At 35.5% G+C, this 24,796-nt stretch overlaps 1 protein-coding gene across 1 annotated transcript; it reads right to left on the reverse strand.

Annotated features, from left to right (window-relative positions):
* Positions 1-7,199: 7,199 nt before the first annotated feature.
* LOC116134059 (secreted RxLR effector protein 161-like) lies at positions 7,200-9,084 on the reverse strand. Its single transcript, XM_031419705.1, has 3 exons — positions 9,074-9,084; positions 8,769-8,978; positions 7,200-7,428 (listed from the first exon to the last, which is right to left on the reverse strand). Exons 1-3 carry the CDS (start codon positions 9,082-9,084, stop codon positions 7,200-7,202), a joined length of 450 nt encoding a protein of 149 aa, XP_031275565.1.
* Between the last annotated feature and the right edge of the window lie 15,712 nt (positions 9,085-24,796).

Genomic DNA, 24,796 nt, shown 5'->3' on the forward strand with positions numbered 1-24,796 from the left:
TGAGTTTAATTCTGACACACGGCTTAGAAAAATAAACATATAATTTATGGGATAATCTGTCCAGTATTCCATCCAATCCAAGTAAACAAATTGAGTTAGTAAGGTCAATTACTATGAAGAGATGGAGTTAGAGAAAGGTCATGGGCAATGATGTAAATTACTTTGTTCATGGGATACTCGTGCATAGCTCTACCAAATATTGAGAGAGAGAGAGAGAGAGAGAGAGAGAGAGAGAGAGAGAGAGAGAGAAACGTTGGGGAGAGAGTTGGAGTTTTAACTTATGTTAGAGTGTGGTTACCCATTTTAAATGCAGTGGAACAATTACTAAGTAGATTAAACATTTCCAAGTTAATCACATTAAACACAAGCGCGGAAAATAAAGAATACAGCCATATACATGGTTTGGCTAAATCCACTTTTAGCCTACATCTATGGGACTTTGTCTAGATCAAAGCAATCCACTAAGTTAAAAACACATTACGAGATATAGTTCAAAGCTGATCTAAGTTACAGTAAAAAGAACTCCTTGTTCAACTTTACACTTAGCACCACATTTTGAATCCTTAACGTGTAACAACTCCTTTGGATCTTCTTCACACCGGGAACACACTCATTAACATCTTGTAAATCACTAAGCTTCAAGCACTAACGTAACGCACCAGCATTAGCAAAGGAACCACGTTCCAAGAGCCATCAATAACGTGTCTGATATGGTGAAGTTTTGGTTCAAAATATAGAAATGAACCTTGAACCTTAAGAGAGAGAAAAATACTCTAAGAGAATCAGAGTACAATGAAACAAAATGTTAAAAGGTTAGATTCATACACGCAAGAAGGGGTATTATATAATGAAGGATTTTTTGTTTAACGATATAGTACCAAGTCAGCCAACAAGGGACTGACCAATGTTTGTCCAAATAAGGAAAACTTTCCTTCTTTTGGTTTGGACCACAAAACAAATCGAGAAAATAACTTTATTCCTTAGGACCACTTAAGGATGTTATGACACATGTAAAAATGTCCTAAAAAGTGAGAGACAAAGATAAACAATATTTTTTTCACTTTTTCAGACATGCAACTCATGCTAGGTTGCAAATATTTGAAGCGACAGTGAGCACAAACTGTCGTGCACACACACTCTAAATGAAACAAGCCAAGACTCAAGTCTGGCAATCAATGTGCACGTAGAACATATGTGCATATATACAATTCATAAGTTTGACAAATATGAGTTTTCCATATTCTCCCCCTTTGTCAAACTTATGAACGAAGAACACAAAAGGATTAAGTGCAAACCTAATTCAATCAACCAATTAAACCTGCAGATTTGCAAAAACAATCATACAAACAAAAATAATCAAAAAACAACACAAAGGTGAGCACAAGGTTAGCAAATGAAACAAGTAAGACCAATAAAGTAAAATAACTAAAAAGTTATGTAGAAACAAAATAGAAACAATAGCAAATACAGTAACAAACAACCTCATGGAGAGATAACAGCAAAAAAAGTTCAAAGTTCAGCAAATAAAAATTTAAACTCCCCCATGCTTCGTACTCCCCCTCTTTGTGCATAAGTCGTGAGGATTTTCGAGAGGGTAGGGAAGAATGACCAACTTTACGTTTTGGAGAGTAGTGATGGTGACATGTGAGTCCTCCACTTGACAATTTGGAACAGCAGCAGAGGAGGTGTCAGCAACTTCACCTTGGACTGGAGGAGCATCGTCAGTGCGTACATGGGTATCATCTTGAGCAGTTGCATCTTCAGGTGCTTTTCTTCTTCATCAACAACTTCTTGGTCTTCCTCATCATCATGAGTTGCCTGTTCGTCTTCTGGAGTCACAACTGCAACATCTTCATCAGGCATTGCATGAGTAGGAGGGACATCAAGAGCAATTGGAGTAGGAGGAGGCACCACATTCTAATCTGCAGGGTCTATCAGAACAGGTTTCTTCTTCTTCTTCTTCTGCTTCTTCTTCAAATCAGCTTCCAGTTTGTCCATCTGAGAACTAAGGGAAGTGTGAATTTCCTTCACATATTGAAAGACAGTCTCCATCAAAGTTTTTATGTCCTGCATGGTAGCAAAAAGCTTGGATTGCTAAGTGTTTGTCCTTGTTTGATCAGTTGATGAAGTTTAAGGCAAATTCCCTGTAGGTTATCTAAAAGACTTCTTGGTGACAGTCTTTATCTTTAAAACAGATTCCACTTCATAAAACTTGGGCTTGTAAGTGGAAATTATCTTGTAAATCAAGGAGGGAAAAGGGCTTGTAAGTGGAAATTATCTTGTAAATTTGTAACGCTCACATTAAGGTACGTAATTTTACTTATGCCCTAATACCTTTAGTTGGATTTCTTTGAAGTTATCTTAACAAATGTGAAGAAAATTCCTTAAAAGTTCGCTAGGGGTAAAATAGTCATTTCACTCTTAATTAGATGAAAGAGTGGGGAGTGAAAAGAAATAGAATAACATGGAGAAGTTAATAAAACTGAGGGTATTTTAGTAATTGACTAAAAGACATAAAGGGAATTTAAGAGAAAGTGCAAGGGCAAAATAGGAATACATGCTTATATTATTTGATATAAGACTTTATTTGAAGAAACCCTAACACACCTTCAGCCCTTGTTTACGTCACCTCTACCCCATTTTCTCTCAATTTTCTTCACTAAATTTCAAAGGAAAATCGTAGGATTTGGTTTAGATTTTTTGAGATTTTCAATCCTAAAGCATCCTAAGGTAAGATTCTAGCAAAAGGAGTGTGATTAAACTTTAAAGTTTTAAATTCTTATGGTTTTTATATGATCTAGGTCCAAGAGGAAGAGATTTAGAGCAAAAAGGAGGTGATCTCACATATTCAAGATAAGTAAACCTAGTTTGAACCTTAATTTGAGCAAGACTTGTGTTGAATGAATTATTGCATATTTGTATATGATGATATGAGAGAATTATTGAATGTTTTTGATGTTTAATGATGTATAAATTCTAGTCATGAGAAGTAGTGTATGGTTATGTGATGATTTGGTGAAATTGTGGAAGATTTAGTGTTGAAATTTTTGTAAGTGTAGGGAATTGTTGAAAATGGACAGGTTTGATGCTATAATTAGTGAGTTTTGGCTCACAATTTGGTTGAATTAGAGAGTTGTGAAAGTGTAGCCAACATTGTAGTTGCATGTGCATATGAAGTGTTTGATGAAAATCCAAAGAGAAATTGCATGCATGAGTTGGCTAAACCCTAATGAAGAAAGGGTTAGAGAAAGGCAAGAATTGAAGTTTGATGATAATCAATGGAATTAGTTGTGTCATGGATTTTTAACATATTACATGTTTTCACAGGGGAGAATGATTAGGAAAGGTTAGGGAGTAAGTGGAGGTAAATAGGTATGGAAAAGCCTTAAAGTAGGCATGTTACCGAGGTTGCCTTGTCAAATCCGTGACCTTTTGAGTAATTTTTGGGCATCTTACCTATCGAACTGGGTTGAGTCCTAAACATAAAAGTTATAGGCCTTTATCTAAGCTTTAAAATAAGGCCAAGAACATAGCAATCTGATGTGTATAACTAAAGATATGCCTTCTTGAATATGACATGTGCAGAATGACTATCTCAAAAGTGCTTCCACTTTATTAGTTTATTTGTAGTCTAATAATCTATGATTGATTCCAAGTATGAAAATGATGCTTAAAGGGGCGTGAAGCATGTTTGAATGAGTGGTCTTTGTGATTATTTAATGATTGTATGAACATATATATTTGATGTAATGAATGACCATGGAGGCTATGTGTAATATGTTCATATATGGAAAGTGTATGTTTTTAAAGAATGAAAGTGTAGAATTTCCATAGCTTGGAAATTCATGTTGAAATGTGTATAGTATCTCTTTCTATAACATGCTATGATATAAGGTTTTTGCGATGGGGAACTCGTGAGTGACAGAGATGCCCACATACACGCCGCAACGAGCGAGCGACATCAGCAGAGAGATACATTATTTGTACAGTCCGTGAGTAGTGTATGTGGATGAGGACTGTACCCAGTAGAGCATACCTACATGCATGCCGCCACGAGCGAGCGGCCACAACAGAGAGATACAGTACTTGTACAGTCCATGAGTAGTGCATGTAGATGAGGACTGTACCCACTCACATGGCCAGGGTTCTAAATCCATGCATCAACCTAGTCCAATCGGCAAACTAGAAAGAAAAAATAAAAGAAAGAGAAACAAAAGAGAAAAGAAAGAGATACAACATAAGAGAAACAGAAACAGAAAAGAATGAAGAATATAATCAAAGAATAAAGTGAGAAAAGGAAAAATCAGAACATGAGTAACGGAGGAAACACAATAGTGCAGTTTGGTTGACTTATTGAGCAATTAGTGCTTACTTTGTTAATTTACTGTTTTGCAGGTACTAGATGATTTATGATCGGGTGGGACGTTAAGAAGTGGAGGAGTTTGGCAACACTGTTCAAGATTACCTTATGTTTACTAAAGTGTATCAATGTTTTGTGTAAATATTTATATGAATTAAAAATTAGAATTTTCGGATTTACATTATGTATATATGTTTGTAAAAGTTATTTAGTGAATTCTATCTTATATTTCTTATAGAATTACTAGCTCTACAGTATATTACAAAATCAAGGAGGGAAAACACAGAATCTGCAGAGCATGAGTGGATTGTGCTGCCACGCTAACACTAGTAAAAATCAATTTAGCCAAATCAATCTTTTTCCCTTGAGCAATTCCATAAAAGAGTTGTGCTCGTTCTGGTTGAACAATTGAATTGTGCATGGAAGGTGACTAGTTGGTCAAAGATATCTTAAACAACAATTTGTAAAGTGGTGTGAGCACACCGGGTTGTAGTGTTAGAGTAGGTGCCCTAGAGCCAATAAGTTATTGTAGAATTGACTCTTTGTAATAGTGTTCATTAATCAATAAAAGACATTTTATTCTATATCATGTAAATCATATTGATATGTATTGATATATGTCCTTAGAATGGTAGAACCGTGACGAGGGTATCAAGTGTTTCAAATCTTGATAGTGAGAACCTTATGATCACATATGGTGGCCATTCTAGAAATGTCCGTAGCCCTAGTATTATTCTAACCAAGGACATAGATAATACGATAAGACTATCATAGTGTTGAATGACCCTATCGAAAGACAGTGACTGATTTCACTTATCAAGGTTGTTTGCCAACAACCTAGTGCAACACATGGGTACTTACTATAGGCAAGTTCACTGGGTTGGCCCATTAGAGGATTCTATATAGATGGTAACTCTAGTGTCTATGGAACAAATCATCTAATGAATAGTGGTGCATGTGATCCTTAGACTTAAGATCACCAGAGCGTCTTGTGCACTGATTGGCGTAGTTTGACACTAGCCCAACGTAGTTCTATTTAGAGTTATCAATAAGATAGTGATTGGCTGCATCGAGAAGTGTATCAAGACTATGGTGGATCGATGGAGGATTCATCACTCTTGGGTACGGGAGAAGTTATCTCACTGCGTAATTCAGTAAATGACAATGACACTAAATTTGTGGCCACAGTAGGATTGAATTGTTGCCCAATCCAATTTATTATTCCGGTCATTGGTCCAGTAACTGAATACAAGCACATTGAGAATGACTGAGGTTGACACTATTTTTGTACCTCAGTTTCGATGAGATAACAGATGATGAATGGATTTTATTGCACGGTAACCATATCGTTGATATGTAGCTGTTTTATTGAATTCGAATCTATTGGGTGGCCATGATGCCTTGCTAGGGGCCAATCTTGGTCTGTGTGTAGAGAGACGATTGATTGGTATCAATCGTGATATCACTAATTGTCGGTATAATGAGGAGCCTACTGGTCACACACTTAGAAGACAGTTTAAGGATAGTAAACTTTGGAAGGGCATATTTGTCTTTTAGATAAAAGGGCATATTGGTAATTTTGCTGTATAATTAAATTTACTAAGGTTGTAGCCTGTGTCCAATTTTGTTATTGGAGTAATTTAGCAAAATTACAAATTTAATTATTGAAGTTAATATTAATATTTAACTAAATAATTAAACAGGGACCTATGTGTGATTCCACCTAAGTTTGGGTTGTAGCTAAACTTTGGGGTGGAATGGATATTTTGCCTTTCTACGTAAGGAAAGGAAAATTAGGTTTGAGAGATAATTCTCTCAATTTTGAGCCATGGGTGATATATTTTGAGAGAAATTTCTCTCTCTTCTCTTCACTTTATCCTTCCAAAATATCATAATCCTTAAAGCCAAGTATTAACTCTAGCAAAGTTAATCCTTGGTCTCTATCATACTGTCTTCGTGTGGACGATGTGAGTTCAATTCTACTCTTAGATCGGTGGCAAAATCTTCAGAGATATTGACAGAGCCTCCAAACACTGGTATAATCTAATCCTTGCTTGGATCTGTATTATTTCAATTTAAGCATGTAAAATACATGTATATACATACATACATGCATACATATATACATACATACATACATACATACATACATTCATACATACATACGATAGGCAATATTTTTGTTTTCCGCTGCCTCTGCAAATCGATTTACTTACATGTAGAACACCAGTCCTAGGCCATTTTGCAACAGGGCCACCAGTGATGACTGTGACAATTTTGTCTAAGTCTAAACTCTTTAAATCAAAGTTCTTCTTGCTCTTCTTTAGACTAAGAGCATCCCTAACAACATTCTCAGTAAACAGGACTAAATGTACTCTAACATAGACTCTATCATTGTGCTTATTTGAATTCGGTTCAACACTGTCCAAGCAAAAATTGGTGTAAAACTCTTGAACAAGAGTTTGGATAGGGGTAGTCAGGCCTGTAATGGTTCCTAACCATTTTCTTGTCTTCATCATGGCATGGAATTCATTAAAATCTTCTAACCTATCATTGGCTTTGCTCACGATTGTCTTCTTGACAATGTGGCTCTTAAATCTAGTTTCAACAGCAGGTAAAACTAATGGAGAGATGTTATTAGTTGAGGGTTCCTCCATAAAAGCCTTTCCTTTCTTCTTAGCCAACTCTACTGGAGTCAGAGGTTTTGAAGGCATGACTTTTCCAAAAGCTTCCTTTGCAATCTAAGAGTGGCTATCGGGGTGTTGTCAGAAGCATTGTCAGATGCAAAAGGAGATTTTCCTGGCAACTTCTCTAGTGAAGCAAAGGTTAACTCTTCTTGTCAGCGTTCTGAGTTTTGGTGATCACTAGAAACAAGGGATGAACTAGGGGTGGTTGAGTGGTTTGATTCATCTGCTTGACTTCCCTCTTCAGAATCTGAATCACTCGCTAGAGGAGTAGGGATTTTCGTCGGCATTTGGCTAAGCAGTTTCGCCTTTTTCAGTGTCAAGTATCCCTTCCTTAGAGATTCTTCCCTTGCTTTTCTCATTGGGTCCTCCAATGCTTTCTTCCTTGAATCCATGAGAAAAAAAATTATGAAGACAATGAACTCAGGCAGCACAAAGAAAAATTTTCAAATGTGAAGATTGACGCACAAACGAATTAGGGCTAACATTTATGGCAGACGTTGATTCTGATGCCCTATAAAGAGTTATTCCAAAATTAGAACTCTATCCTAAGTGAATGCACATTTGCAGTCGTGTGAGCACACAACATCCCAAAAGAACATTAGAATATTTCAAAAGACTAGACTTTATTGAACAACTTTTTGATAACATAAAATTAAAAATGAATGCTTCACATGAATTTTTGAAAGTCAAGGCAGTTAATCTGTGTAAATCATCCTAATAGATCAAATTTTCAATCTTTAAAAGGCACAATAACTCATAGAAAGTTGTTAACATAATGCAATCAAAACAACACTTCCTCAATCACACACAAGTGAGATAAAATTCCAAGAGCTTGTCTTACTGTGTGACAGTGTCCTCAAGGGGGTAAAATGACACATTGGTCAATTTTAAATTTTGCAAGAGAAGCTCCCCCTTCCCTCATGGCCTGCTATATTTAGCATTTTCTTTTTCATCATAGAAAAATAAGATTTTTTCTTTTCATTTTGATTCAAGGGCAAATAACTCTCATAAACGTAAGCAAAATGTAGCTTTCACACTTACAAGAAGGTAGTCCTCTTAATGGTAGATTTTCCAACACATAGGGGTCTCTACAAATAAGAAAATTACTCAAAATAACTTTCACACTTCATGTAAGGTAGCTCTTTCATAATGGTGACAAGAATGGGCAATCAACTCATGATGAGATAAGGTCATGTTATAGAGAGAGTCTTAGTGGACACAACATACCAGAGTTAACACACAAATAAGAGAAAATAAATGATAATTAGAATGTTAGCATAGATCAAGGAGTCTTGACAGACAAAAATAAAAGTAGCATGTTCATGCTTTATTCATTAACAGAAATGAAAAACTATTCAAGTTGAAGTAGTCTAATGGACTTCCTTAAGAAAACAAAAGTACCATAGTCAAATGCTTTTGTAAATAAATCAGCCAATTGAGATTTTGTGTTCACATGAGCAAGTGCAATGATGTTCTCTTCAACTAACTCTCTAATAAAATGATGTCTTATGTTAATGTGCTTAGTCTTATAATGTTGAACTGGATTCTTAGAGATGTTAATGACACTTGTGTTATCACAAAATATTGTCATAAAATCTTGATCAACGCAATAATCATTCAACATTTGCTTTGACCATAAGATTTTAGTGCAACAACTCCCTGCAACAATGTACTCAGCCTCGGTAGTGGATAGGGAGATTGCATTTTGCTTCTTTCTGTACCATCTGACAAGATTGTTTCCAAGATAGAAACATCCACCCGAAGTACTCTTCCTATCATCCAAACTTCCTGCCCAATCCGCATCATTATATCCAACCAAGTAATTGTTAGAGTCAAATGAGTACCAAAGGCCAAATTCACACATACTTGAAACATATTTCATGATTCTTTTTACTGCATTCAAGTGCAACTCAGATGGGTTAGTTTGAAACCTAGCACAAACACCAACACTAGAACAAATATTAGGTCAGCTTGTAGTTAAGTAAAGAAGACTTTCAATCATGCTTCGATACAACTTATTGTTTACCTTTTTACCATGTTCATCTTTGGACAGTTAAGGGTAGCACTCATAGGGGTTCTAGCATGCTTTGCATTCTCAAGACAAAAAAATTTTCAACATGTTTCTAGCATACTTTGATTGTGAAACAAACATTCCATTATCCATTTGTTTAATTTGAAGTCGAAGAAACATATTCAATTCCCTTACCATACTCATCTCAAACTCATTTTTCATCAGGCTAATGAATTGAAGTGCATGTGAATGAGATTTAGAACCAAACACAATATCATCAACGTAAATATGAACACACATGATTTCATTGTTAGCACGCTTGATAAAGAGAGTTTTGTTAGCATTACCTCGTTCGTAGTTATGCTCAAGAAGAAAAGTTGTCAACCTTTCATACCAGGCCTGTGGGGCTTGTTTCAAACCATAAAGAGCTTTCTTCAATCTATGTACATGATCACGTTTGTGGGGTCTTGAAAGCCAATCGATTCTTCAACATAAACTTCTTCGGTGAGCATTCCATTTAAAAAGGCACTTTTGACATCCATTTGGAACAATTTAATCTTGAGGCAACAGGCAACAGAAAGCAGCAAGCGAATTGATTCAAGTCGGGCAACAGGGGTGAAAGTTTCATCAAAGTTGATTCCCTCAACTTGAGTATATCCTTGAGCTACAAGCCTAGCTTTGTTCCTAACAACATTACCAAACTCATCAGTTTTATTTTTGAAAACCCATTTGGTATCTATTATGTTGATTCCCTTTGGTCTTAGTACAAGCATCCACACATCATTCCTTTCGAATTGTTTTAGTTCTTCTTGCGTGGCCTCAATCCAATTTTTATCTTCTAAAGCTTGTTTGACATTTTTTGGCTTTGCAAGATACACATAACAAAGATGGTTAATTTCATTTTGTCTTCTCCTTCTTGTAACCATTACCTCATTTGGATATCCTATCATGGTTGAAGGTGGATGAGCTTTTTGAACCCATGTTGGTTGATCTTTTCTTCTTTGGTTTCTCCTTTGAATGCTTTCATCAGAAAGATCAACAACCAGCTCGATCTCTTCATTTTGCAATGATGAATTAGAAGATGAATCTTTACATGGAGCAGATCCAGTTGCTGTAGCACTGGAAGTAGGTGACAACACATTTGACGAAGTTTTAGGTTCTAGAGATTCAGTAGTGTTCACACCATCTTGTGTGGGCACACGAGGAATATATATGTCTTGAATTTCAAATTCTTGAGAATATTATGAAAAATCTTTTGCATCACTAAACACAACATTAATGGATTCTAATATTTTTTCAGAATGCATATTATAGATCCTGAATGCACGATTATTTGAGGAATAACCAATGAAAACTCCTTCATCACTTCTAGAATCAAACTTACTGAAATTCTCTCTACCATTCAAAATGTAACATTTACATCCAAACACATGAAAGTAAGAGAGATCAGGTTTCTTACCTTTCCACAGCTCATAGGGAGTTTGAACAGTACTTTTTTTGAGATAAACATTGTTGGAAATATGACATGCTGTGTTGATAGCTTTGGCCCAAAGTCTTATAGGAATCTTTTTGGCATTAGCATCACCCTAGCCATCTCTTGAAGCACTTTGTTTTTTCTTCCACAACACCATTTTGTTGTGGTATTTTTGGTGCTGAAAATTCATGGAATATGCCCTATAATTCACAAAAGTTAGCAAAATCAGCATTTTCAAATTCCTTTCCATGGTCACTCCTTATTCTCACTATCTTTGTAGCTTTAGAACTCTTCTCAACAAGCAACCTTTTGGCTAATTTCTGGAATGCATTGAATGAATCAGATATCTCATGCAAAAAATCAACCCAAGCATACCTTGAAAAATCATCAACACAAACAAACACATACTTCTTACCTCTTAAACTCTCGGTTTGCATATGACCCATTAGATTCATATGGAGAAATTCCAAAACACATGAGGTATTGAGATTTGATAAAGCTTTATGAGATATTCTGGTTTGCTTACCATGTTGACATGGACCACACACATTACGGTTTGGAAGTTCAAGCTTTGGTAGTCCTTTAACTACTTCTTTCTTTGAGAGTCTCATCAAGTCCTTGAAGTTCATGTGACCAAATTTCTCATACCATAAGTTTGTAGAATCTGTTTTTGAACTGAAAGTTAGAAAGCAAGTAACAATTGTCATTTGACCTTTTTCCCTCAAGTAGAGAAACACCTTTACAATTCAAAATTTGACATTTGTCCTCTAAGAATTGAACTAAAAAATCTTTGTCACAAATTTGACTAATACTAATCAAATTAGCTTTCAAACCATCAATAAATAAGACATCTTTTAAAATAGGAAAATCAAGTAGCAAAATTAACCATGCCAAAAACCATTGTTAGCATTATGATTTACATTAGCAACAAAATCATGGTTTTTAAAAACTTTCTTAAAAGAAGCAATGAACCTGAAGCATTTGGGTCTAATGTGACATTTCCTGTTACAAAAATGGCAAATAGAAATGGATTTTGATACCTTCATAGCCTATCTCACAGCAGTACCTTTAGCAGGAGTTTCGATGGCCTTCACAATCATGCTTGCACCAGCTTTCGATGTGCTAGCACCAGGACTAAAGCCTAAACCATACCGATCTCCGAAGGATTTTCCTTGACCAAAGACTTCATCAAGCTTAAGAGAACTTGCATTCAACTTATCAATGATGGCCTTAGCCTCAGTTAGTTCAGCAGTAAGAACAACAATCTTTTCAGACAAGGCTTTCTTTTGCTTCAACAAAGTAGCATTCTCAATACCAAGAGATTGCAAACTTTTCATAACCTTTAGCCATTGGTAACACATTTTATCATATGCCTCTTATTGCTCAACATAGTTATCAACAGTGTCATTCGAAACCTTACTCTTACCTTCTTCTTGGTTCACAATGAAGGCAAGAGCATTTTCATCATCACCTAACTCATCATCATCACTTTCATCATCACCTAACTCATCATCATCACTTTCATCATGCTCACTCTCACTCAAAGTGGCAGCCATGGCTTTACCTTTCTTCTTTTTCAGTGTGTTAGCACACTAAGATTGTATGTGCCTGAAGCCCTCGTATTCAAAACACTTGATACCTCTATTTTTTTTTTTTTTTTTTTTTGAAAATTTCTTTGTAAAGGTACCAGGGGTTTGATGGTCATAAGACTTTTCCACAATAGGTTTTTGGCCATAACCACTATTATGAGGCTTTTTCATGTTTTTCTTTAAAAACTATGCAAAATTCTTTTTAAGTAAAACACAATTTTCATCATCCAATGAACTTAAATCACAATCATCAAAAGGACTAGAATCAACCTCATGTTTGAGAGCCAAACCTTTGCTTTGTTTCTATTTTTCCCAGCGTTGCATATTCAACTCATAGGTTTGGAGAGAGCCAATGAGTTCATCAATGTCCATAGCGTCCACATCTCAACATTCTTCAATGGTGGTGACCTTTGACATAAACCTCTGCGGGAAAGAGCAAAACACTTTCCTAACAAGTTCAACATTGTAATATGTTCTTTCCAAAGCAAAACATTCATTAGAAATATCACAAACTCTATCATAAAAGTCAGTTATAGTCTCATCATCATCCATGTTCAGATTTTCGAAACCAGTGACAAGTCTTTTAAGTATATTTCTTTTAACAGTATTAGTTCCCTCATTCTTGACTTGAAGCCTATCCCAAGCATCTTTAGCAAGCTCACAGTTAGCTATAACTTTCATTTGGATCACATTCACAACATTAAAAAGAGCACGAAGAGCTTTAGAGTTATAATTTGCAAGAGTTATCTCATCAACAGTCCAACTAGCAATAGGTTTTGGTCCAGACATTTCATTTTCAACAATAACCAAGGCTGTCCATCCATTCACAATTGTGAACCAAACTCTTTCATTTATAGACTTAAGGAAAGCACGCATCCTAGGTCTCCATGTATAATAGTTAGGTTCTTCTAATAGAGGTGGTCTATGAGCAAATCCTTATTTAGTAAAGAAACTCATGATGAAAAACAAACAGATATGTGCTAACATAATAAATGGAAGTGCACACACAGACACACAATAGATCTAAAATGAAAACGTAACACAGGTCATATTTCGTCTAACTACTAGACCACTCAAATGCATATAAAAACAATCAAAATGTGTAAGGATAAACTGAAGCAACTTATCAGGACACGCTATGATACCACTTGTTGGGGAGAGAGTTGGAGTTTTAACTCATGTTAGAGTGTGGTTACCCATTTTAAGTGCAGTGGAACGATTGATTACCAAGTAGATTAAACATTTCCAAGTTAATCACATCAAACACAAGTGCGGAAAATAAAGAACACAACCATATACATGGTTAAGCTAAATCCACTTTTAGCCTACATCTATGGGACCTTGTCCAGATCAAAGCAATCCTCTAAGTTAAAAACACATTACAAGATATAGTTCAAAGCTGATGTAAGTTACAGTAAAAAGAACTCCCTGTTCAACTTTACACTTAGCACCACACTTTGAATCCTTAACATGTATCAACTCCTTTGGATCTTCTTCACATCGGGAACACACCCGTGAACATCTTGTAAATCAGTAAGCTTCAAGCACTGATGCAATGCACCAACATCAGCAAAGGAACCACTTTCCAAGAGCCATCAATAATGTGTTTGATATGGTGAAGTTTTGGCACAAAATATGGAAATGAACCTTGAACCTTAAGAGAGAAAAATACTCTAAAAGAATTAGAGTACAATGAAGCAAAATGTCAAAAGGTTAGATTCATACACGCAAGAAGGGTTATTATATAATGAAGGATTTCTTGTTCAACAATATAGTGCCAAGTTTGCCAACAAGGGACTAACCAATGTTTGTCCAAATAAAGAGCTTTCCTTCTTTTGGTTTGGACCACAAAACACATTGGGAAAAGAACTTTATTCCCCAGGACCACTTAAAGATGTTATGACACATGTAAAAAGATCCTAAAAAGTGAGAGACAAAGATAAACAATATCTTTTTCACTTTTTCAGATATGTAACTCGTGCTGGGTTGCAAATATCTGAAGCGAGAGTGAGAGCACAAACTGTTGTGCTCACACACTCTAAACGAAACAAGCCAAGACTCAAGTCTAGCAATCAGTGTGCAGGCAGAACATATGTGCACACATACAATTCATAAGTTTTACAAATATGAGTTTTCCACAAAAACCTTCCATCATCTTGTCAAAAGAATCACTAATTTATATAGAACATTGAAGTTCAATCTCAATTTTTGCTTGCAATATAATCTTTTCACCACTCATTCACTTAAATACAGGTATATAAAATAGCATAGAAGATTTATCGACAAGTTGGGTTATTTACATCCAATCCACATACACTTACATATACATATACATATACATATACAATATATATATATATTACAAAATAACTAGGTCAATTCTTACTTATGAAAGGTATGGTAAAAATAACATAAATTATGTTCATAAAATTGAAAAAAAAAATTTAATATGTACAAATAAAATGGGTATTAAAAAATTATGTTGAGTTTATCATATTTCAAACATCAGAAATTGAAGTAAAAATTTCTAACAACACTTCTAAATAGCGAGTTCATTCCCCTCACATGTAATTTATGTTGCAAGAGTAGTATCTAGCTAGGGCATGTACAACTGTTAGGTAAAAAGTTTGCATGCACATGCAGCCGCCGCGACTTGCCATTCTAATTTTTCTCTATTAAAATTAAACTGAAGAGTGAAGTAGCACAAAACATTCATAGATTTGAGGTGTAGACGAATTTTTATAACCATATTATACTAACAGTTAAGATTATTAAGGCAACAACTGGAGACTACATATATTTGTTATGCATATGTATTTGATTATGGTGCGCATTCTAAGACTGTATATATAATAACATGTTGGAACTTGAAGTGCTTATTAATTATATTATGCAAAGAGAGGTGTTTATAGACAATCGGTAAATTTAGTCCCCACCATACTCTTTTAAAAAGATTTTTCTTGCATATTCTGTTGCTCTTCTCTACTTTTCTTTACTAAATGTTAAATGTTTTTTCTGTCAGTGCTTAGCTTTCCAACCATAACACTAGTTATGTGCTAAATCAATTATCTTTTTGTATGGATGTCTGATTTGCAGCTTTACGAAATTGAACTTCCTAGTTCTCTAGCAGCCAAAATTAACTAGTGATGAAGATTGATTTGGAATGTTGATATTCACTTTAAATGTCAAATATTCCGTTTCCTGATTTTACGTGATTACGGGTTTTATGGCACCGATTGCATATTGATTATATTTCCTTTACAATAATGCTATAGACACCGATGCTTTGCACTGAAAAGTTAAACCGAATGATGTGTCACCTGAGTCAGACGAGCCACGTAGCACGTTAAGAAATATTTTGCGAATGAACGGTCGTGCATCAAATATGGACGGTCGTCCATTTTTATTAGATGGGTGTTCATTTGAAATGGACTCCCATCCATGTGAAAATGACAATGGACTCTTGTCCATATTATATGGACGGGAGTTCATTTACTATGGATGGGAGTCCACCTATAAGGACGCCTGTCCATAGTCATTTTCGCATGGACGCCTATCCATACAACCGTCCATACTGTATGGATAGCCGTCCATACACAATGGATGGACCGTCCATTTTTTTATCTTAATCTTTCCTTACTGCTTCACAATTTTTTATTTACTCTAAAAGAAGTGTAGTTTGGAAATAATATGTTTAACTATAGTTCAACCCTTATCATCCACCATTTTGAAAAGTTGTCGAGCATGTCAGGAAGATTAGATTAGATTGAGTTAATTAACAACATTCATGCACTTTTCTCATCCCAGGGTCTGTAGCCCTACAAACTTCACTAACTATTTTCCTCCTCTTGAAGGGCCCTTTTATCAATGGGGAGAAGGTGTCTGCAGCAGATTTGTCTTTGGCGTCGAAGCTATACTATCAGTGGGTGGTTTTGTGATTTTTAGAGATGAGTTATCCTTGCCATCTTTTTGTTCTTTTATGTAGGAATACAAAGAAAGGTAATATAGAAAATTCTTTTGGAACAACACTTTTGAAGGAATAATACGGAAATGGACAGGCGTCCATCTAAGAGGGACGCCTGTCCATTACTTTTGTTTTTAATTTTTTTTTTTTTAATGTAAACAATGGATGGGCGTCCATCTAATAGGGATGCCCGTCCATTGAATATGGACGGGCGTCATGATTTTTGTTTTAATAATTTTTATTTTAAACAATGGACTGGAGTCCATTCTAGGTGGACGCCTGTCTATAGTAAATGAACACCCGTCCATATTTTATGAACGCCCGTGCATTCGCGAAATATTTGTTAATATACTACGTGGATGCGTCTGCTCAATTGACACGTCATTCGGTGTAAAATTTTGGTGCAGGTCTTTGATGTCCGTAACATTATTGTTTCTTACATCTCTGTATAAATTCAGACATTGTACATACACTTATACACAGTATAATACACAAAATACTCTGTTCTTCATTTCCTCTTGGCACATTTTGGAAGCATTCTACACCTCTCTTGTCTTCTCATCCAAACTCTGACATGCTATCAGAGCCTTTCCTTTAATAAGCTTCCGCTATTTTTTCTGTTTTCTGGCAAAAACAAATCCAGTCATTAGTTGACATTTCACAATCAACCCAAACCAACAAACACTATTCCAAATGGCAAACACTGTAGAGCAAGAACACGACCTATGCAATCTAGGCTTAGAGGCCCATAATGAGTCCACTGAAGATCCAAACGAACAAAGCCCAATCCCTCCACGCACAAATTAATGGATCCAACCAAAACTCACTCGATCCAAATCAACCAAACTGAAACCCATTCCCATTTGTGTTCCTGGGTTTCAATCCGGGTCACCCAAACCTGAATCAACCAAATCCTTACCCGTTTACATTTCAATTTGTTCTAGCCACCACAAATCAACCAAAACCCAGCGATGTACTTTTTATGCCGGCGTCCGATGGCTCAGAACTCATTGTCATCAAGCAATTGCTCACTGGTACTAAGAATTTTTCCAGTTGGGCCTATGACTTCCAACAAGCAATGGTTACGAAGGATAAAGAAGGTTTCCTAGATGGCACCATTCCTCCACTGTCTGAACAACGTCTATTGCAACATTAGGGTAGTTGTAATATGCTAGTCCATTCATGGATCAGCAATTGCATCACATTGGAAGTGGCTACCAGACTCCCTTTCAGTGAAAACATCGCCGAAATGTGGTCCCACATCAAAGAAATGTATGGGAAGTTAGACTTGGGAAAAATGTTTTCACTCTGGCAACAAAGAGCCGAAATAAAGCAGAATAATGTCTTTTATGACTTACTTTAATCTATCATCAGCTATGTGGAATGAGCTAGACGCCATCGAGGAATCTCTTGAAGAGCCACTAGAGACATTGCTTCAATACCACCGGATTTGTGATTAGGAATGACTCACCGGTTTTCTTCTTGGCTTGAACGACGACTTCTTGCCATTTTGGACTCAAATCTTGGTCATTCTCCACCCCCGACGTTGCAACAAATCTTCCAATCAGTTGTCTAGGATGAGAGCCAAAGGTTGTTGGTCATGGATGGGGGAATATTGGATGCTGTTGCTTTCAATTCGTAGAAGGTGTTTATGAAAAAGGGAGAGTAGCTAGGGTTGTAGCAAGGAAAGAAAAATGGGGGTTTAATATATGGGAGCTTCAACGGCTAGGATTTGTCTCCAAGATCTGACGGCTCACAATTAGTCAATCAGGCCTAAACAAATAACAACTTACAACATGCAACACATGGGCCACGGTCAACAGAATCAGTTGGGCCTGGTTTTTCCAAATATGGGCCTAGAAAAGAAAAATAATGTTTTGTGCCTATTGCAAATGAAAAAATCACATGCGGGAGAACTATTGGAAATTACATGGGCACCCTAACACGTCCAAAAATAAAAATTTTTAGTTTTTCAAATAGCTACCACCAAAAATCAAAATTCAGCGCCAATGTACTCATAAACCAAAATCTAGCACCCCTAATCAGCATAGAACAATACAACTAGTTGATTCAAATGATGACTTGCCTTCCTTAGGCAAACATGACATCTTACGCAGGTACATCCTTTTGTCTAAATTTTATTAAGGATGATATTTGGATTATCGACTCAAGAGATAGTGACCACATTATTTGCCATCAATTTTTTTTTTTTCCAAGGTTATATGCCAACTAAATCATCTACCATCATGCGTATGCCAAATGGACATGTGCACTGGCCACTCAGATAGGAACAGTACAACTCACAAAACACTTAATAATTAGGGATGTTCTTGTTGTTCCTGATTTCCATTTCAACCTCATTTCAGTGTCCAAAATTTGCAAAGATATCAGTTGTCTTTTAAATTTTCTCCTAACTACGTGTGAATTTCAAGACCCTTTGATTGGAAAACTGATGGGCTTGGGTCAGGTCCATCATGGCTTATACTTAGAGATAGGTAGGGCCAGGGAATATGCCTAATCTTAAATCCCACTCGCATCCCCGTAGGTAGGGATAACTCCCTTCACCAAGCCTGACCCGTGGGGATGGAGTCACTCTTGCCCTGATGAATAGGGTTTTTGTGGGAAATTCCCCTTGCAGGGATTTATCCTCGAATGGGGAATTGTCCCTATAGGGATTTTGGCCTCGTAGGGATCAATAATGATCCTAAAAATGCTAATATAATAAAATGGATTAATTTTTATGTCATTTTGTTTCCTAATTAGTCATTTATTTTTTGTTTTGCTATATTTAGCATTTAACCCCTATAAATTAAGTTCATTTTATATACAGGTTTTTCTATGAATTGAATATTAATCAGATATCTTGGTGTAACATCCTAACTTTGGCATATTCTATCAAATTTCTTACTATAAATCAATTGTATGTAGGCTTATGCTTTATTAATTAATTTTTCATAGAATTAATATAATTATATTTAATCTTAACATAATTTACTAGGTAAATTGATTAATTATTCAATTGTATGCAGGCTTATGCTTAGTCAGCCTTGTTAATTAATTAATTTTTCATAAAATTAATATAATTATATTCAATCTTAACATAATTTACTAGGTTAATTGATTAATTATTTAACTGTATTGAGGCTTAGGCTTAGTCAGCCATGTTAACTAATTAATTATTCATATAATTAATATAACAATGTTCAATCTTAACATAATTTTACTAAGTAAATTAATTAATTATTCAATTGTATGCAAGCTTAGGCCACCACAACTAATAAAATTAGTCCATTTCTGAAAGGGACAAATCCCATTACCCCAACATTGATTAAGTTTAGCATCATAATTAATTGATCAATTAATTAATTAAAAGGATAATTGAATTTGCGTAATTTGCAAGTCATTAACATTAAGCAATTGTGTAAATTCTATATTGGTTTTGTAATAATCTAATCTAATTTACTTTTGGGGCATGCATTATTATTTTTTGAAATTCACAAAATAATAATACATATATTAATTATTAGACTCTCTCATTTAAATTATTTTTCTTATAAATTTAATACAAATATTAGAAAGTATTATAAAAATGAATATTATAAATTTGATACATTACTTAAAACCATGATTCTTAAATCATAGGACCCTAACTTTATATACAATCTCGTAAAGGAAAAAAAATATAAAATTCTTAATAAAAGAATAATATGTGGGGCAAGGTAGGGCGAGGCGGGGTTGCATGGGGTGGGTCTCCACGGGGGTGGGATTGACGGGGTAGCCAGGGCGGGGATTGCACAATCCCCTCCCGAGCTCGTCCTTGGGGTCGGGGAATTTTTAGTAGACCACCCCGACCCCATCTTTGACTTTTTCGGGGATTTCTTGCCCCATTCGAGCGGGATGGATCCCGGTCGAGTCGAGGGAAACGCTCATCCCTACTTATACTATTGGACCAACGCTGATGATTTTGAAGATATCCAACTACCAAATCGTTGTATTATGAATGTGATTTCCCATTGTAATACAAACATTAATAAAAATTCCTTTCTTTTTCATCAACGATTGGGTTATAGTGGTTCTATTCATCAGCTTAAATGTCCAATTTTCCCTCTTGCCAAATAATCTCATAGTACTTTTCCCATCAGTACATCCACTACTAATAAACCCTTTTCACTAATACACCTTGATATTTGGGGACCATACCACATACCAAATCATGATGAGTCTAGATTTTTCCTTACTATTGTCGATGACTACTCAAGTGGGACATGGATATTTCTTATGCAATCCAAAACCCAAACACTTACTCATATCCAACATTTCCTATCCATGGTCACAACCCAGTTCCATACATCAGTTCAACTTATCTGAACAGATAATGCTTGAGATTTCTTTAATTCCCATTGTTCGTCTTTGTTTATGTCTCTTGGCGTCCTTCATGAGAGCTCTTACACTTATACTCCACAAGAAAATGGGGTAGTCGAGAGAAAACATTGTCATTTGTTAGAAGTAGCCTGTGCCCTTAAACACCAAGCCAATATTCCTATAAATTTTTGGGGTGAATGTGTGGTCACAGCTACCTACTTGATCAACCGTATGCCAATCCGAGTGCTCAATGGTAAGACTCTATATGACATAATTTTTGGGAAATCCCCAAACATTGGACATCTCTGAGTTTTTGGATGCTTCTATTATTCTACTATTGTTGGCTCACATGATAAGTTTGGGGCTTGGGCCACTCGGTGCATATTCATGGGTTATCCTATGCTATAGAAGGGTTACTGTTGTAGATTTTTGCAAGTGTACGAAATCGTACAAGTAATAAAGTGTATAAATACGGATATCGAACCCAAGGGAATTACTATTATGAATTACCAATTAAACTATCCTATTACTATTTGATCAATCCAAATTGTATCAAGGTAAACCTAAATTAAATAAAATTAACAATTGAAATTAAAAAGAGAACTGAAAAGAGAACAACTAAAATAAATCTTTGGGTTTAGAACAAGATGATTAGACCTAGGGCATAGATTTCACACCAACTCTTATTCATATATATCGATCACTTATGCTAATTTTGTTAAGCTCTTCCTATAGGTCAAACTCCCTAAATTTCCAATAAATTTCTCTCAAACAATTATCGAATTAACTCCTAATTACTAACCCGAATTATCTCTAATCATATTTAAGCAATTGAAGATCCTTACGCTCTATGGAGTTTACCAGAACCTCACAAGTCGCGGTAACCTATCTCTAGCGTTCACTCAACCTATGGTTTTACTACCGTAGACCAACTAAGTATCATCTCTCGATCTCAACCTAGTCCATTAGTTCATTCAATTCAAGGGCCCTTAAGAATCAAAAGCATTAGGTATAATAGTAAAACTTAGGAAAAATTCTTAATAAAAATTAACAAGCATAAATCAACACATAATCAAGAGATTGGGCTACATCTTAGCCCTAGAGAATAAATTTAGTTCATAATAAACATGAAAGAAACAATCATCTTTATTAAAACAATCATCATGAGTTTATAAGAAAAGAATAAGAAAAACTTCTCTATATTGTGAATCAAAGCTCCAGAACTTCTGTTACTTCTCTTCTCTACAGATTTTCTCCTCTTCTTCTCCCCCAAGGAATCCTATTTTTAATGCTAAAAGACTTTTATTTATATCCCACAAGGGTTAGGGTTTTATTTTTTCTTAATTCTATTTGGTTTAGGACTCTTAACCCTATTTTCCTACATAAAAATGGATGAAATTAAAAAACTACCGTGACTATGCCCTGGCACTGTGCTGGGGCATGGTAGCTATCGGAAAAAGTGTGATGCGGCACAGTGATACTCTTCTTCTTCCCACATCATTCCACTATTCTCCAGAGATGGTGATTTTTGAGCTTGATAACGATGAAATTTGGAGAAGTGATAAACATATAAAATGTAGCCCTTTGAATTATATTTCCAGCAGTAAAAGAATTGTCATAATCGGAGTTCTGCAGCTCAAGATATTCTCAAAAGACCAAGGCATGCTCAAGCTGGAGCGTAATCTAGAATCTTCTCTTTACTTCAAACTTCCATAACTTCTTCAATTCAACTCCGATTCTTGATCCGTTTGTTTCCACTCGTCACTCATTCCGTTGCCAAAATTATTCTTCATCCGAGCATAACATTTAAGCACTAGTGGCCTGAAAAACACTCAAAAACACCCGTGATCCCGTAAAAGACAATTATGAAAATATTAAGCAACTTTACTAAATTAAGCCTAATTTCCCACAAATAATCCCCATAAACCACTAACTAAATGTGTATTTTCAAGCTCTTATCAGTTACCAGTTGTATGATCTAGTTAGAAGGAAATTTTTTATCTCTTGAGATGTGGTATTTCATGAAACGATGAAATTAGGTATTTCATGCAATTTTTTATCAGCTCAAGATGTGGTATTTCATGAAGACAGATTTCCATTAATAGAAGTTGGTCCAGAATCTAACCCAACTTCATAGTCTTTGTTACAATCTCTAGATGATGACTTTTTTGCATCTCCTTAGTTTATTATTTAACCTGCTCCTACTACCGGCACAACACCACTACCAGAATCTGACTCAACACCTAATCCGAAACAAGTTCCAATAGACCCTCTTATTACTGTAGACATACCCCTAGTTAGGCATGGCAATGGTCCCCAAAATTCTTCGGATCTGCCTCGCCCTGCCTCATACAGGGTGGGGATTCCCTAGTTTTTTACAGGGAAAGAGGCGGGAACGGGGACAGTTTTAATCCTTGTCCCCGAGGACGGGGCGAGGACGGAGGTCGCCTTCTCCTTGTGCCACCCAACCCATCCATATATATATACACACACACACACACTTAATTATAGAAGTGTCCTACTAATATAAACTCATATTTTCCCTTAACTCCTAAACAAGTGAACAACCCTAACCCTAGCTAAAGTCCTAAACTTGTCGCCGACTTCATATTGCCGTTCTTGCCGATTTGATCTCTCTTGTCTTGGCCATTTCAACTCTCTCCAAAATGTATTTTAATGCATCTTCACCATGATATGTATATAACATGCATGTATGTATTCATGATTTTCATATTCATGGGTTATTATAGCTTTTTCATTCTTAACATATTAATTTAACAAAAAAAGTTGTTCGCTAAAGAGGAGCAAATAAAGAAGCAAAGCAAGAATAGCCGGTCTGTTTTAACCTATCAGTGAGTTATTTCTCTTCAACTATAAAAAATGTCTTCATTTCCTTTGATCGTTTGTTTGTGAAACTTATTATCATATGATGTGAAATTGATAATTAAATAGATTCATGTTTTCTTAAAATATATGGGGCCTGTTTGGTAGATTATTTGAAAAAAGACATTCTGAAAATCTATTTTGAGTTGAGTTTAGTTGGATTAAATAGAATAGGATAAGATACTGAGAATGTGTTTGGTATAATATCTAAAAATTATATCAGAGTTGGATATGTCTATGTATATTTGTCAAAAGGACTAGTTTGCCATAAATCAAACTGTGTGGCCTTGTTTGTAATTCTGTTGAACAGTGTCGTTTTAGGAAAGTTGTTAGAAATTAGTTATACTAATTCCAGCAGCTTCTTCTTCACTTTTTACTTTTTACTTTCTTCGTCTCTGGTTTAGCTTAGCTTCTCTTAGTATATAAAATAGAGTTGAACTACATTGTAGTTAGTTTATTATCAATAATCAAAATAACACCTCTTTCTTAGATCTTTCTCAGTTTCTTTGCTTTTCATACATGGTATTAGAGCTGTGACTAATGTAAATGGCCAAAACACATGGTTCTTCATCCTCTCTATTGCCTAATCGCATTGAGGAAATGCTACGGGAGTCTCTCAGTCGTTCAACTTTAGTACTTGCGTCAAGTCTCCAAGTTATAAACCCAAAACTCAGGCGCAATAACTACATATTTTGGATCTCCCAATTCCTGTTCGCAGCAGGCTCACATGACCTTGAAAACCATCTATTAGGTAACATTCCCTGTCCTCTGCCTTTAATTCTAGCAGATTCTCCAATTGATGAAAACCTAAGCTCACTTAAAGAGGATGTTAGGGCTTAAATTAACAAAATTACTCTAGATTATGCCATATGGAAAAGAACAGATAAATTTCTAGTTAGTTGGTTGCTAGCATCTATCTTTGAGAGCATGTTTAGTATTGTGTTAAAATGTAGATTTTCTACTGAAATCTAGAGAATTTTAGAGAATGAGTTTATCACTAATTCCAAAGCCCGAGCTCTGCATCTCAAAAATTTGTTGCAAACTACACAAAAATGCAACCTTAGTATTGGTAAATATGTCAAGAAAATGAAGGAAATCAGTGAGAGTTTATCTGCAAATGGCTTAGTTGTTTCAGATGCTGATTTACTATAATATACCTGGATGGTTTAGGACCAGAATATGACTATGTAGTGGTAACACTTACATCCAGACTTGAATCAAAGATAGACTTTGTAACTCTCTATGAGGCTCGATTTCTCCTCCAAAAGTATGAAATTAGATTGGAAAAATTTAACTCTATTGACTTGTATAACAATTTTGCCCACTTAGCTGTTACTAATACATCTGAAGGTGCTGGAAATGTTGTTAATTCTGGAGGCGCTGGAAATGTTGTTAAATTGGAGATGCTGGAAATGTAGTTAATTTTTGAGGTGCTGGAAACCTACTCTAAATTCCCTTGGAAATCC

The sequence above is a fragment of the Pistacia vera genome, unplaced genomic scaffold (assembly GCF_008641045.1).
Source record: "Pistacia vera cultivar Batoury unplaced genomic scaffold, PisVer_v2 Contig282, whole genome shotgun sequence".
NCBI classification, from domain to species: Eukaryota; Viridiplantae; Streptophyta; class Magnoliopsida; order Sapindales; family Anacardiaceae; genus Pistacia; species Pistacia vera.